This window comes from Chelmon rostratus, chromosome 19, assembly GCF_017976325.1.
Source record: "Chelmon rostratus isolate fCheRos1 chromosome 19, fCheRos1.pri, whole genome shotgun sequence".
NCBI classification, from domain to species: domain Eukaryota; kingdom Metazoa; phylum Chordata; class Actinopteri; order Chaetodontiformes; family Chaetodontidae; genus Chelmon; species Chelmon rostratus.
In genome coordinates this window covers 20,106,877-20,121,995 of record NC_055676.1, presented here as the reverse complement: position 1 = coordinate 20,121,995, position 15,119 = coordinate 20,106,877, and the positions used below count along the sequence as shown (strand labels likewise).

At 46.6% G+C, this 15,119-nt stretch overlaps 1 protein-coding gene across 1 annotated transcript in view; it reads right to left on the bottom strand.

Moving 5' to 3' along the window:
- ttc28 (tetratricopeptide repeat domain 28) overlaps positions 1–15,119 on the bottom strand; it is a 102,174-nt gene that overhangs the window by 10,569 nt on the left and 76,486 nt on the right. The window contains exons 9-21 of the mRNA XM_041959757.1: positions 10,094–10,290; positions 9,861–10,014; positions 9,592–9,763; positions 9,339–9,507; positions 9,076–9,236; positions 8,503–8,991; positions 7,131–7,323; positions 6,929–7,009; positions 6,277–6,529; positions 4,388–4,497; positions 2,245–2,374; positions 1,914–2,141; positions 237–414 (exon numbers count right to left, since the gene is read on the bottom strand). Coding sequence (XP_041815691.1) covers positions 237–414; positions 1,914–2,141; positions 2,245–2,374; positions 4,388–4,497; positions 6,277–6,529; positions 6,929–7,009; positions 7,131–7,323; positions 8,503–8,991; positions 9,076–9,236; positions 9,339–9,507; positions 9,592–9,763; positions 9,861–10,014; positions 10,094–10,290 — 2,515 coding nt within the window. The remainder of the gene's footprint in view (positions 1–236; positions 415–1,913; positions 2,142–2,244; positions 2,375–4,387; positions 4,498–6,276; positions 6,530–6,928; positions 7,010–7,130; positions 7,324–8,502; positions 8,992–9,075; positions 9,237–9,338; positions 9,508–9,591; positions 9,764–9,860; positions 10,015–10,093; positions 10,291–15,119) is intronic.

The window sequence follows — 15,119 nt, the reverse complement described above, 5'->3', positions numbered from 1 at the left end:
ATGAAGTGAAACATGAATGTGTTTCACAGCAATCTGTCCAACAGTTCACATTTTGGTCAAAAAACACAAATGTGAACCTCAAGGTGGCGCTAACGTAAAAGTCAGCTGATCACCAAAGTCACAAATTTGTGTCATGTTATATTTTTTGTCTTTTTATGTCCATGTTGGATCGATGTGTGTCATGTGTTCGTGGTCCACGACAGAATCAAACCGTCTGACAAAGAGAAAGGAAAGACCTGCTGTAATGGCTGTCCACTCCCAGAGCCTCTCGAGCGTTGCTGATGTACTGCTCCAGAGCCAGAGGACCTCCGCCCGCTCCTCCTCCACCCTGTGGGCTCCCACCACCACCGTCCTGCAGCTCAGACGCCTCCGCCCCGGCCTCTCCAAGGTACACCTCGTTAAACTTCACGATACCTGTTGTAGCATTTCAGGAGGAACATGAGAGAATTAGTCCACTGCGTTCATTTCTCTGCTTGTAGGCTATACTATATGGTGGTTAGGCTCCGTGAGGCTTGGTGAGGGGTGTTACTGCAAAATAACTAAAAAACTGGGACAGGATCTGTTTTGAATCTGGTCTTGAAGCTGTCTGCATACAGATTGCTCCAGACTCAGTATGCAGGGCAGATTTGGGGAAATAACTTAATTATTAACAAGGCTAAAAGTCTAAAGCCCAAGAAGCAAGTGGATCATAGAAGCTGCAGTGTTTGTTGCAAACCCCGATACAAACGTGCTGGATTGAAGAAACAAGTGATGAGGCAACAAATATGAAGATCCCCTGAGGGCGGCCTTAGAGGAAAGGTCATGTGGTCATTAAGGTCACAAAGTGATTAAAATCCAAAGGTTTATTCCCTTCTGTCCTCAAATGCCATGATAATTACATTATGAGATACACACGGCTGACATTTCAGCCTGAAGGTGGCGCAAGAGGACAGACCACAGAGAGTCCAAAATAAAAGGGTGCATCCACTGAGGAGAGTGAGCGTGGTGGCTAAATGTCACACAGAGACACTCATTAGATTCTGGATCAGTTCATATTTTAGCTTGTTTTAGCCTTTTTGAGCCACAGCTGCAGGCAGGTGGGTGGATTTCAGGTTTGACACCCCGCAAAATATCCCAACACTGCAGTGCAACACATCTTAACGCCATCAATAACTTTGTGTAAACATGTTTGAATTTGACCTGCCAGCTGCTTCTTAAACTGGCCAATCAGAATGAGGCATCGCTGCTGTGAACGACAGCGTGGATCTCACTCAGGCTCAGGTAACGAACGACGCTGGGGGGAAGACGGCGCAAGCTGGCGAGGTCACTGGTGGATGCTAATGCTAGCTGCTGCTAAACACTACATATAAGACCACTGGAAACACAGTTCAGAGGCATTAAGAGAGTCACCTTCATGGCAGAGTGAAAGCTGAGTCTAAAGTGCAAAGCTGATGACGAGAAGAGTTAAAAGTTATCTGGCATCTGACATGAATAAAAGGCGAAGAGCTTGTGTCATTCTGTATCCAGGTTTCTATTATTGTGCGTGTGCGTGTGTGTGTGTGTGTGTGTGTTTGAGCTCTGTTACTGCACAGTCAGGGTTTTTTTTTGCTGCTAATAAGAGTTGGTAAACCAAAACTATAAAAATAACCGCTTTGCATTTTTTTGTGAAATAACAGAGCCTCCTCTGGCAGCCAAGAGTGAATTCTTCTCTCGGTCGGCAGACTCTCTCAGAATGACTCCTCAGCTTTCTGATGCCAGAAACATTGGCGGGAGAAATCTGAACCCGTGTTGCCTTCACTGGAATCAGTGTCTGGAGGCCTCGCCTTCCCTCTTTGACTGACACTGATCATGGACGTCTGTGGAGGTTAACTGGAAGTGATGTTTCCCCTAAGATGTGTGTTTTCTACGTGACTGTGTGGTGTGCTGACGTGTACCTGATCCTGGAGATATGAGCCAGCTGTACAGAAAGCCTCCAGCCAGAGAAAAGTAGAGGACCACGGCCCTCTGACCGTTCACCGTCTCCAGGATGTTCTCCACGGTCACCGGGATGTAAGGGTCACTGCTCGCCGCCTGCTGGCTTCCTCTCTGACGCTCGACCAGGAGATCTGCAAAGGCACGTGTTCGCCCTCGCTCCGCTATGGCCAACGCCTCATCGTGCCGGCCTGAGGCGCAACACAGAAGATAAATGTGAGGCGGATGCAGGCAAAAAAAAACAAATGCGCTCAGACATCAGGTGACAGCAACAGCAGAGAACAGGTGACTCACCTAGGCTGACGAGGACCCTCTGGAGCGCCTGGTACGAGCTGGTTTGCAGATCGAACAGAGAGAGCTTGTAATCTGTGCTGTGCTGCGTCTCGTGACGGATCGTCTCAAACAGCATGGACGCTCTGTACAACTGAAGCAAAGCAATCACACATCACATCAATACCGACGCACCAGACGAGCGCACACACATATAAACAGAGAACAGCTGGGTTTAGACTCATCATCACACTCATCCTGAATCTGTTTTTACACTCATTTCAGGACTTTCACCTGACTGTACACAGCACACAGCACAACACATTATTCTAAAGCAGAGAGCTGGAAGTGCCTGCTGTTACAATACTAACCACTGGGGGGCACTACAAACACACCACAATCTGAAGAGTTGAGACTTGATGCTTTTCTTCTCTCTATCAATGTGGGAATTGAGTTTAAAGGAGGGCTGCTCATAAACAGCTGAACAGCGATCATGTTGCCTTTGAAAGTGCTTTTGAAAGTGCAACTGTAGGATCTGGATCACTTCACAAGTTCTCTGTGTGAGAAACTGCTCACATCCTCCATATGAAAGTAATAAAAAGATATAATCCAACACAAGCACATAAATATCAGCATAATGTAATTTAAGATTCAACAGTAACGTCGTTCATGAGGCAGAACAGACGATTTTATACTGTTACTTCCAGCATTTGGAGCTGATTTAATTGTTTTATGAACTGTTTGGTAATTTCATCAGATTTCTTTAACTGATGACATGTTTTTCACGACAAATGTGCAAAGTAACAAGCAAATAAAGCATAAACAATACATTTTCACCTTTAATGGAGTAGAACAGAAGTAAGAATAGAATAAACTGGAAATGATGACGTAAAGTATGTCTGTGGCTCTGTTCTGGATTATGAACCTCATCTTTTTTTTAAAGCAAGAAATTGCACAGATGTAATTTTTAGTTGCTTAAACTTCATTATCAGATAAATATCACATCTACTTTGTTTAAAGGGAAAAACATGAAAAGAAGAATGTTTAAAATAAATAAAATGTTAAAAGAATAATACACACATAAATACTTAATATGCTGAGGTGCAAAGAAAAAGGAAAAATAATAATTACATATCAAAATAAATACGACTGAACTGTCAATCTGATTGATCACCTATAATCAATAATCATCTAGCTGGATTTTTATTTCTCCTCAGCTACACTGCAGCTGATTGGCTGCTTGTGTTTTTTCTGGCAGTGATGAGAGTGAAGACAACATGAAGCACTTTGGCTGATACCAAAACAGTCTGAACTCTGTCAAACCTCAATAAAACCAGAATCAATCATTAATAATCAAACTGTGTTTCCTGACAGCAGTTTCCTGAAGTGTTCCTGAGTTCAGGTATTAATCTCTTTATCCAATCATGTGTTGACAAAGTGTTGAACCTCGCTCCATCCTCGCTGTGAACCACTGAGCCTTTCAATCATGATACTATCACCTATTACCAATCAGCCTGTTTACCTGTGGAATGATCCAAACAGGTGTTTTTGGAGCGTTCCACATCTTTCTCAGTCTTTTGATGCTCCTGTCACAACGTGTTTGAAACATGTTGCTGCATCAGATTCAGAATCAGCAGATATTTACAAAAATAAATGAAGCTGATGAGCACAAACATTAAATATAATGTCTTTGTGCTGTTTTCAGGTGAGTAGAAGCTAAAAGGATCAGCAGGTGATCACATTCTGTTTCATTTACTGTAATTTACGCATAACAAGGCCTGATTTTGTACAATTCAACGTGTCTGGTGGTTTGATGGTGAGAAACTACAGCGTATAAACTATCTACACTTTTAAAAGTTAAACATTTAATCCACTTTATCTCAAGGCTTTACCTCTATTATGTAATTCTTTTAAACACTGTTGGCTCTGAACGCTGCTCTAAACATGACTCAGCACTTCCTGATTCATGCTGATGTCACACGACTCGTCCTTCATGATTTAAATTAGATTTTTAAATTTACAGGCGGCGTGATCTCAGAACGGGCCTGAGACAGTCCCTGATCCTGACACCACACCTGTGGAGCAGCGTCTGAGGAAGGTGAAGCTGTTGCAGGTGTGCAGCCGTGAGCGTGCACGCACACACACGCACACACACACACACACACACCTGGTGCTGCGCCTCCTCCAGGTTTCCGCTGGCCCACAGAGACAGGCCCAGGCGATGGCGGATCTTAGCTTCATCTTCCCTCCGTCCTAACTGCTCTGCCAGGCGCAGACCTGAGGAGGATGTGGACGGACAGACGGACAGAGAGGAGATCAGACGCCGGCTCCTGGAGGCTGATCTGAAAGCAGCTCTTTGAAAGCACTTTGACAACTGTTGCTGCGTCGAAGCGAACCTGAACCGAGCCCAGGGCGCTCGCGCTCTTTCTCTCTCATTGTTCCTTTTGTCTTTCTGCATCTTCTTATCAGGCTGATGCACATTCAGAGCTGTCGTGGCTGCTCTTCAGCCTGTCTCAGATAGGTTTCATCCCCCCCGCTGAGCCCGAGCAGACAGGTTGTAATTAGTCCTCATCAGACTCTCCGACTGAGCAGAATCTCATAAAAAATCAACGTTCGATTGGCGCTTCTCTGTCTGTTTGTGTCTGTCTGGCCCTGTGATGTTCGGTATCTGCGTTTCTTTCCATCGGTTTGGGAGGTTAATTGGAGGCGCTCGTGTGAATGTTTCTCAGGCTTCGTCCTCACTTCAACTCTGCGTCTGATTCCTCGCTGCTTGTTGAGTTAATGATCAATTAAAATCCAGCGGATCTGTGAGTAAAGTGACAAACCGTGACCGTGTCGAACAGGCCCGGCAGAGCCTGAAGGAGCTCATAAATGAACCCTTTAGGTGTTTTTTTTTTTTTTTTTACTGTGTCTCAGCTTCAGTTTGTGTGTGTGCTGAACTGCTGTTTCATACATCAGAATATAGGCTTCAGCCGGAGTCAGGAGATCGTTTTAAAGCTGACGTGTGTGCATGTGTTTGTGAGCGTAGCCTAGTTAGAGAAGAAGTTGAATCAAACAGGATTATTGACAACAGCCTGCCTGAAGGAGAACACGCTCCAGAGCTGATCTTCTATTAGTGGCTGTGTCAGACTCGGAAACACCTTTCATGCTTCAGACGGCTTCACAAACTGTTGTCAGGCCCAAACAACTTCAAAGATCCACATTTTAAGATGTCTATAAAATACTTTGGATAATAATTTCTGTCCTTTTCCCCTCATTTAAAATTCCAGAAGCCATAAATATGTGATTATCTCAGTTTAACCGTTGAACACAAGATGTTTCCTGCTTCACTGAGGAGTCAATTCTCAGTCCAGGAGACAAGTTTCCACATCGCACATGTTTAAGATGAATTTTAGAGCAGAATTAGCTTCCAAACTAGTTGTGATGTCACAAAAACCTCTGCACATGCATTATCCTGCGCAGTGAAGCTCAGACATTCGACTGCAGGAACAAGAAGCATCTCCGAGCGGCGGGCGACTTTAAATCAGATACATGCAGATCAAAGTGTGCGCTCCGAGCCAGAGCCTCCCTGAACGAGTGTGTGTGGCTGCAGGGGAAGGTAAAACTGTGACTAACTTTTCCCCCTCGCTTTCATCACAAGTCAAGAGTTTGTTGAAACATGTTCAAAAAACAGATTTCTTTTGAACATGAAGGAAAACAGAAAGTCCTATCAGACACGTGCTGCATCTTGATTTAGGTCCTGTTTATCCGAAGGTCCGCTGCACAGCGATGAGGAAGAATTCAGCTTTACTGAAGTAAAAGTACTAAAACCACACTTTAAATATACTCGGCTAAAAGTATAAGTCCTGCACTCAAAATTTTATCTAATTAAAGTTGATTGGTACAAATACAAAATCAAACATCTAAGAAGCTGAAACATCAAATGTTTCTACAGGAAAAATCACTTCAACCATCATCAGAATAGTTTCTATTCATCATCTGTATCAACGTATCAATTAATAACTAATTAGACAAAAGTCGTCTCTGGTCTTTCACATGCTGATCTAACCTCCTTACCTTCCTGCAGGTACATCACAGCCTGTGCATAGTTTTGCAGGGCGTGGTGTGTCCTTCCCAGGCTCCCGTAGGCGAGAGTTTTCGCTATCAGGTCGTTGGTCTGCGCCGCCACGCTCAGGTGCTGCTCCTGGAAGACCACGGCCCGCTCGTGGTTTCCTAAAGCCTCGTAGGTCAGGCCCAGGTTGCCGTAGGCTCGACCCTGACTCCTCACACATCCCGTCTGCTCTGCTATGTCCAGAGCCCTTTGATGCCACTGCGACAGGAGAGCGTGGTCGGAGATGAGAAGATCGACGCCACTCTCGCATCGCTACATTCGAAGCTAAAGCCAGGAGACGGTCAGCCGAGCTAGTCCGGCCAGCATCTCTAAAGCTCCATAACTAACACCATTTATGTTATTTGACTGAAAGCCAAAGTGTAAAGGCGTGGTTGTGCTGGAGGTTATGTGTGGGACTATTTCTTGGCAGAGTGCAGTGAGTCTGCAGGGTGAACACAGCCTGAACTCTTGATGCTAAGCTAAGCTAACTGTCTGCTGGCTATAGATTTCTATATTTAGTGTAAAGACATGACGGTCATTTCTAACTCTTCTAACTGTCTGCAAGAAATACTTTAAACTGTGAACTCCTGAGTCACGAGGTCATGAATCTGCACAAACCTGTAGCGCTGTCTCGTTGTCTGCCATCAGCTGATAAACGCCTCCGAGTGCATCACTTGCTTCTGCCTCCAAGGATTTATCCTGACAGTTAAAGCAGGATTTACTACTTTTGTCTCATGGAAAAAAAAGATAACTCATCATATTCAGGCCTAGAAGAGAAACATGCAGCTGAAACCAGCACCTGTCGCAGGTAAGGCCTTACCCCTGCTGTGCGTGCGATGCTAAGCTGGTGTTCCAGGCAGGAGAGGGCCTGCTCATAGTTGCCCAGCTGGCTGTGTAAGGTTCCCAGCTCCCAGTAAGCCTGGGCCTTACCCCCGCCTTCTCCACCCAGCTCGTGAGCCACCACCAGCCGCTTCTCAAAGCACACCAACGCCTGCTGGAGACTCCCCATGGACCTGAAGAGTGAGGAGGAAGAGGGAGGGGGAGGGAAACCAAAGGACGCCATCATCCACTCGTATTTCCCCGCTTTGTTTGTGCAAACACTCAACGTACCTGTAGTTTAAAAAAAAAATACCTGCACTATCAAAGCCCTCTGAGCTCCGCAGGGACCCATGTGGGCAATTTAAGCAAACAAAGAAGAAAGCAAACGGATCCTCAATCACACGACATTTTCATTTCGCGCTGTGAAAAACGTCCTCGGAGAGAGAAAGAAAAAGAGCCAAAAAAGCTAAATCGGTGACTCTGCTCTAATTTCCATCGTACTCTCGCTCCAGAGAGCAGAAACAGATGGATGAAACCCGTCGTTAAGCTGCTGTCAGCGAACATGACTTGTATGGTTTCATATGAGGGGGAAAACTCTCTGTACTGCTGCTTATTACCATTATCATTGTAACCGAATTCTGATTATTCTTTTCACTATTCTTATGGCTTTAATTTGAAATGTGGTCGCTTGAGGCAAGAAAAGCTGATTTGCGATTCTTGTTGCAAAAGCACGTCAAAACTAATGGGAACAGAAATATGACATAAATATTAACGCAAAGTCTGGAGCTCTGAACCAAACAATGACCGAGCGAAGAGCCCGTTGAAAAATGCACGTTAAACACATTTTAAAGACATCAGACCCTCATCCTTCTCCTTGCTTTCTGTTTTCTAGCCTGTAATTGAGAAACATAATCCAGTTTCCATGTTCGGCATTAGTTGAAAAGCTGTGATGAGTGCAAATCATGCACGACAGCCGAGTACAGTCACAGAGGAAATTAATTTAAAGAATTTAAAATACAAATTAAATTAGTTTGACATTTTGGGAAATACTGGGATAGACGAGGAGAACGACGCCACTGCCGAGCTTAGCTTAGCACGGAGACCGGCAGCGAGGGAACATGTAGAGCTGCTCATGTTAGAACATACTCATGTATTTCATTTGGGGTTTTCATGTGACAGAACAAACAAGGTTAGCTTTAAAGGTGCTGCTAGGCTGATTTCTTTAACCCTTGTTGTGAGTCAGGCTAGCTGTTTCCATTATTTCCAGTCTTTAAGCTAGGCTAAGCTAAATGCTGGCTGTCTCTAGCATCATTCAGACATTTGAGTGTTTTATCTTCTCATCTAACTTATTCATATTTCCTCGTTTAGCTCACCTGTGCGCATTGCCGAGTCCTCTGTAGGCTTTCTCCTGGTCCTGAACATGGTTGAGACTCTGAGCCATCGTCAGGTACTTCTCGTAGTACTGAATGGCCTCCTCATAGTCTCCTAGAGCATCATAGCAGTCTGCCAGGTTCCCATAGGCCCTGCCTCTGTCCAGCATGCTCTCAGTCCCACTCAGCTGCTGCAGCATGGCCAGCTGCTGCTCAAAATAGCCAATAGCCTCCTCGAACACCCCCATGTTCATTTTGGTGATGCCCATGTTCCCGTGGACCTGGGCCTCCAGACGGGCGTCCCGGAGTCCCTGTGCCAGGCCCAGCTGCGCCTCATAACACTGGAAGGTTGTGGCATAGTCTCCCAGGGCCATGTGCACCGCTGCCAGGTGGCCGAGGGCGCGGCACTCCCCCTGCTGGTCGCCGAGGTCCTTTCGAACGGTCAGTTCCTGGCTGTGGAAGGACAAGGCCGCGTCCAGCTGCCGGAGCAGCCTGAAGCGGGAGGAAGAACAGAGGGGTAAGAGAAGAAGAACGAAGGAAAGCAGAGAAATCATGAGGTGTAAAATTTTTGTCGACCTGTGAACCGATCCCAGTGCTGAGTAGGCGTCAGCCTCCATTTTGTGGTCGTTGACCTTCTGAGCCAGGGTTAACTGCTGCTGGTAGAACCTCACAGCTCCAGGAAGATCTCCCCGACACACACACACATCGCCCAGGTTCCCAAAGGCCCTGAAAACTGCCTGCAGACAAATATCACCACCCAGTCGCTGATTAACAACCACTTCCTGCGTACAGGACAAGCTTTTACAGCTTATCGATCAAACGTGGCGGCCGTCGGTCACCTGTGTGTTATCCAAGGCTTGTGCCAGAGAAAGCAGGTATCTCTGACACTCCTCTGCTTTGCTGTACTCCCCCAGTGCTTTGTGGGCCAGACCAAGGTTACAGTAGGCTTTTGCTTGGGCAAATTTGTCTTGGAGGTCCTTCGCCAAAGCCAGGTCCTGCTCGTAATACCTGCGAAATGGATGAAACATGCAAAATATTTATGCTTTATACCGAATGTGACACAAGCTGGAGAACCATGACTGAAACACTCACCTGACAGCGTCTCGGTACTGTCCGAGGCAGTAGTGAGCGTAGCCGAGGTTGTGGCAAACCTTGCCTTCTCCCTCCAGGTCCTGCAAGCCTGGAGCCAGAACCAGGTACTGCTGGTAGTACGGCAAAGCCTGAGCGTATTCTCCTCTCCAACTATGGAAGTTTCCCAAGTTTGCTGCAAAAGAGAAGATGAGAAGAGTACATGAGATTTTTGAATCCGTCTAAACTCCTGCTCTTCTCCCCACGGTGCATCTCTCTCTGGAGTAGCTTGCCTAGCGATCTCGCTTCGCTCTGAGTGTCCCGGAGCTCTCGTGCGATGGTCAGGTGGTGGAGGTAGTGCTGCAGAGCTCGGTCGTGAGCGCCCAGCGCCTGGTAGGCCACGGCCAGGTTACCATGAGTGGAGGCCTGCGACGGACGATCATTCACCTGAAACACAAAGAGATTTCACAATTCTGCTCTCCACACGGGGGTCTAAATGTTGCCTCTGAGGGGCGCTGGAGTTCACCTCCAGCGAGATCTGCAGTTCTTGCCGGTGATACCGCACAGCTTGGTCGTAGATGCCCAGTGCGTGGTAGGCGTTGCCCATGTTGCCATAGGCCCTCCCCTGGGCGGCGTAGTCACTCAGCTCCTGGACGAAGGACAGGTGAGCTTTGTGGAGCTTCAGTGCTGCCTCATACTCCCCCTTCATCTGGTGAATGATGCCTGACGGAGGTGAGAAGATGGGAGATGCAACTTGAATGAGTTCCTCTTTAGAAGTCTGAGTAATCACAGACAGATCTGAGCTGGGTGATTAGCAGAGCTGTCAGCGTTAGCGGAGCGATTATTAAATCTGCTGAGACTTCAAGTCTGACTCGCGTCCGACTCTGAAGTCTGCTGACTAATTCATCCAACGCTGGTTTGGTTTGTGGTGAACATCAAACAGAGGGTGCTACACATGTCGTCATGAGCATGGTACACTAACAAAATGATGCACAGAGACAGAAATACCCAACCAGCAAAGAAAACGTGTGTGTGTGAACATGTATGCACATGTGCTTTTCACAACCCTGAAAAAAATCTGAGTGCAGACCAGTAAATAATTCAAAAGCCACAGTGCAGAAACTCAACAAATCTAATAATATCTGCAGCTGTGGATCTTCAAACTTCATTACTGCCTATGCAGAAATCCAGAGGAGAGAAACGTGTCTCCGTCCAGGGAAAACCAAGAGGAAAACTTCGGTCCCGGCGGCCCTCCCAACTTTCTGTGTGATGATGTGTCTTCCATACTATCAACAACCCAGTTTACAGAGCCGAAGCAGACAAAGTGTGGAGCGAAGTTAAGGAAGAAGCTTGGGACACGAGAGAGAGAGAGCAGAAGAAGACAGCAGACGCAGGAACACCGGAGGTGGGGGGTGGGGGGGGGTGGGGGGTTCACAAGGTAACGAAACACCAGCGACACGCAAGACTGCAGGAAAACACGTGAAACAGTTTGAGGCAAAACTCTAATTAACTCCAATTAAGGTGGACGTGTAATCCAATCAGATCACACGTCTACCTTTCTAATTACTGTTGCAGATATGTTAGATGATATACGTGGTCTGATTTCTTCTCACTGTGTTTTGACAAAACGCAAACTGCATTTAAACTCAGTGACTGTTACGCCGCTCAAAGCTTCCCATGCCGACAGAACACAGACAGCAGCAGCTCTGTCGGCTGAAATAACCACTGAACATGCATATCGACTATAGCTCACGGGCTAATTAATGCTAACTCCATGAGCTGACTCAAAAGTTTTTGCCATCCGATTCGTTTCAATTTGTCTTGAAAATACACTCGATGGCTACACATGTGATGAAATCGTGGTAAAAGTGTCTGAAGCTGAGTTTGCTTCACATGGAAGGAGGGAAAGTCGTCGCGTTGCTCTGTGCTACAGTGCAGAGATTTCACAGCAGTGCAGGTTTGTCATTAGCCGTGTTATTATTCACTCCCACTTTCCAAAACAGGAAACCGGCGACGCCTGGGCTTGCATACGTTACACGACAACATCATCGCTGACCAATAGGAGCACAGATCGCTCGACATGGCTGAGGTGAGGAGGAATGATGTTGCTGTGAGACAGAGGAAAAGTTGTTTTTTATCTTTTTAGGCTTTTCCAAACACAACACACTCTTCCTCTCGGAAAGACGGCGAGGAGTCCGCACTCGGACACAGCGAGCGTCTTAAGAGGCAAAAAATACTGCGAGGTCTGAAGCCTCCGTTCACTTCAACACGTGGAGGGATCCAAAGCTTGACATGATGTTGGGATTTAACTGCTGTTCATTAGTCAGAAAACGAGTTGCTGTGAACCATGTAAGTGCTGAAGTGCTGGGGTGGACTCTACATTTCTAACTGAACCAATAAAATGCTGCACTGTGTTCAGTTTCATTGCTGAGGCCATATATATCAAATGCATATTATTTCTACAGTAAAGACACAGAGGAGGACAGATGAGAGGGGGGTTGCGCGAGCGGAAGCAGGGACGTGGGGGGTGTCGAGACACCAGATGGAAGAGGTTGCATGTGGCTTTCATGTCAGACTGTGTGGAAGAGACCGAGTCTGTGGTCTGATTCACTGTGTCAACCTGGCTCAGCTCCAGCTCCGGTCGCTCTGGTGATTTTCTGTTTTTCTTATTGTCAGCAAATCCAGCGAAACGATGAACTGAGCCCACGAGCAAGCAGAAGTAACAGTCTGCATATCCAAAATCCCATCAGCGAGCCTCACTGGTGCTCTGGCTGACATGTTCCTTCATCACCGTGAACACACACACTGCGGTTTACTCTGACTGACACACACACACACACACACACGCCACAAACACTCACAGCACCGAATGTGGATTTATCCGCCGCTGAAAATAGTCCCAACACACGCACTCTTTCCCCAGTTTGAGTAACGAGTTCTGAACTAAAGTCTGCAGCTGATCAAACAAATTGAACGATATATTTGTTTTTACAGGTTTCACCTTCAGTAGGAACCAGAAGTCACACAGATCCTTCAAATCCGGAGCCAGTGCAGAACACGTCACAGGTGTGGTTCAGTTTTATACAAAACTGTCTGGTTTCCACAACCACAGTTAGCAACATATCGACGAAAACACCCATCTGATGTGATGTTTACACATGAAAACCCTCAGACATGACAACAGACAACAGCAGCAAGTAGTTTGTGTTCTACTGATGAAGTCTTTCATAAAAATGAGAGCAGCCATCCTTAAACAAGACCACCACACATGCTATGGCTTGTTAGAGTCGACAGCATGTAGAATTCAAAACCTCATTAAAAAAATGCAGCTGTAAACCACCATCACCTGTGACGCCTCATCACCAGTCAAGCTTGGGAGAGGTGATCAGTGTTGATTCAGGTCAGTCAAACTGAAGAATTTACAGAACATTTCACGATGAAAGCACAGAGAAAGAAGCACAAACCAGAGGAAGTAAAACTGACGTTGAATTTAAACCAACAAAAGCAGACAGAACAAAAGAATAATAAGACCGGGCGCACAAAGGCAATTAATTAAAATTAAATTAATTACTGCATCTTTAATTGGCAAATTATAGACGGGTGTGCATGTGTAAAAAAAATAGTCATTCGAGCTTGAATCTGGCTGCGAAGCTAAAAGAGTAATGACGCATGTTTGATTGTTTCTCTTTATTTTTCATTTCCACTTCATCATATCAGGCCGGAGAAACTGTGTGTGACACGTCGTCACAGCGTGATGATGTTTGCAGACGTGTCATGTAACACATGGTGCATGCAGCTGGTGAGCAGAGGCATCATATATGTGCCTACAACAGTGTGTGTCTGGACTCACGTAAGCTCCGTCCTGAAGAGTATGAAGGAAGCAGGGCTACGTGAAGAAGAGGAGGAGGTTGCTGATAAGGAAAGGGGGACCTTGTTCATCGGGGTCTTGTGCTAAGAGGATTACAGAGGAGCCTGCAGAGTTGGCAGGAATAGCAGGTTAGAGTTACACCCCTCCTCTTAAACATGTGCAGATACACAGATACAGAATCTCCCTCAAGGCGAAGCCCCCACTCCTCAGAGGCGTAAGGGTTCCAGCTATCTGCAGCCTTCCTGCAGCGCGGTGGGATTCCCCGGCGTGATGGGGGGGCACGGTGTGAGGAGAGCGGAGCTGTGAGGATTAGAGGTGTGGAAAATTAGACGAGATCTGATGACGGGGTATTGGGCTGAGGCAGCACGGAGCAATTAGGGTAGGGGAGGCGATCCCCTTTCTGCCACCGCGGGGAGGAAAAGGCTCCGCCATCAATTAACAATTAACCAGCCGAGCCGCTTACACTGCTGGTTTTGATTTAAAGCTGCGCTGATGGAAGAAATGACACGTGGTGTGTGAGATGGAAGGTGTTGTTCGTGGCGACAAAGCCACAGAGGATTATCGCTGAGTTCCCTTCAGCTCTGCAGGACGTTTTAGCTTTTTAGCTAGCTTAACAGCTAAAGAGCTCAGGAGTTGGTGGAGACCAAAAAAGAGCTATAAGTCGAGTGTGTACCAGCCTGAGGCGTGCCTGCAAATGAATGCCAACTACGGCTGATATGTAATCGCTCTAACACTTATTGGAACAAATCTAAACTTGCGGCTAAGCTAAATTTGTTGCCGTTGCAGGTTGTTGCACACCTGCCTGAGAATGGCTTCAACATGGGCACATGACACGTGAAACCGAGCCGGAGGACTTTCATGTTGAGGCTGGACACAACGGGAGGCCGTTGAGCCCGACGCGCCAGACTTCGGTCATTTCAAGGCTCCATTCCACTCACACCGGGGGTTCCCCAAAGGTGGTGAGTTTTTAAGCTAAACACTTTAAAACATCAGTCAGAAGAGCAGAAAAGTTACGGTAAGGCTTGCATCATACACTATCAGCCAGCATACGTGCTTAAAAAGTGCCTCGGTGTCGCTACGGCTGATCTCTCTGCAGAAAATTAAAGTTGAATCATGAACTGTGTGATGCCTCTTCCCTCTGTTCTGAGATGAAATGGCTACATGCAAGGTAAGAGAAAATACCCATTAAAGCTGGTGTTCTGTCATTACTGGAGTGTGGTGCAAGAAGAGGGGTAATTAAGCTTTAAATGGAAGCGTCACAAATCACAGAGGAGTTCCACAACAAGTCAACGCCCCTGCTGAGATATTTCTGGAGTCGGAGGACGCTGCAGGAAGGTTTGATACTGCTCCTGATGGTTGATACTGAGAGGAGAGGAAAGAAGAGGAGAGGAGGAAACGAGCAAGAGCAGCGAGAGGGAAAGAAGCATGGGAAGAAAGGAAGGAGGAGACAAAAGAGGAGGAAACAAGAGTGCAAAATGAGATGAAAGGAGCAACCAAGGAAGGACAGGAGAGGAGAGGAGAGGAGAGGAGAGGAGAGGAGAGGAGAGAAGAGGAGAGGAGAGGAGGAGACGAGGGACAAGAAAAGAAGAGGAGCAAATGACAAAGGGAAGAAGAAGAGAGCAGGAAACAACAGAGAAGAGGAGAATGAAGGGTTGTCAAGTCAGCATTCAGCGTCAGAGAAAAG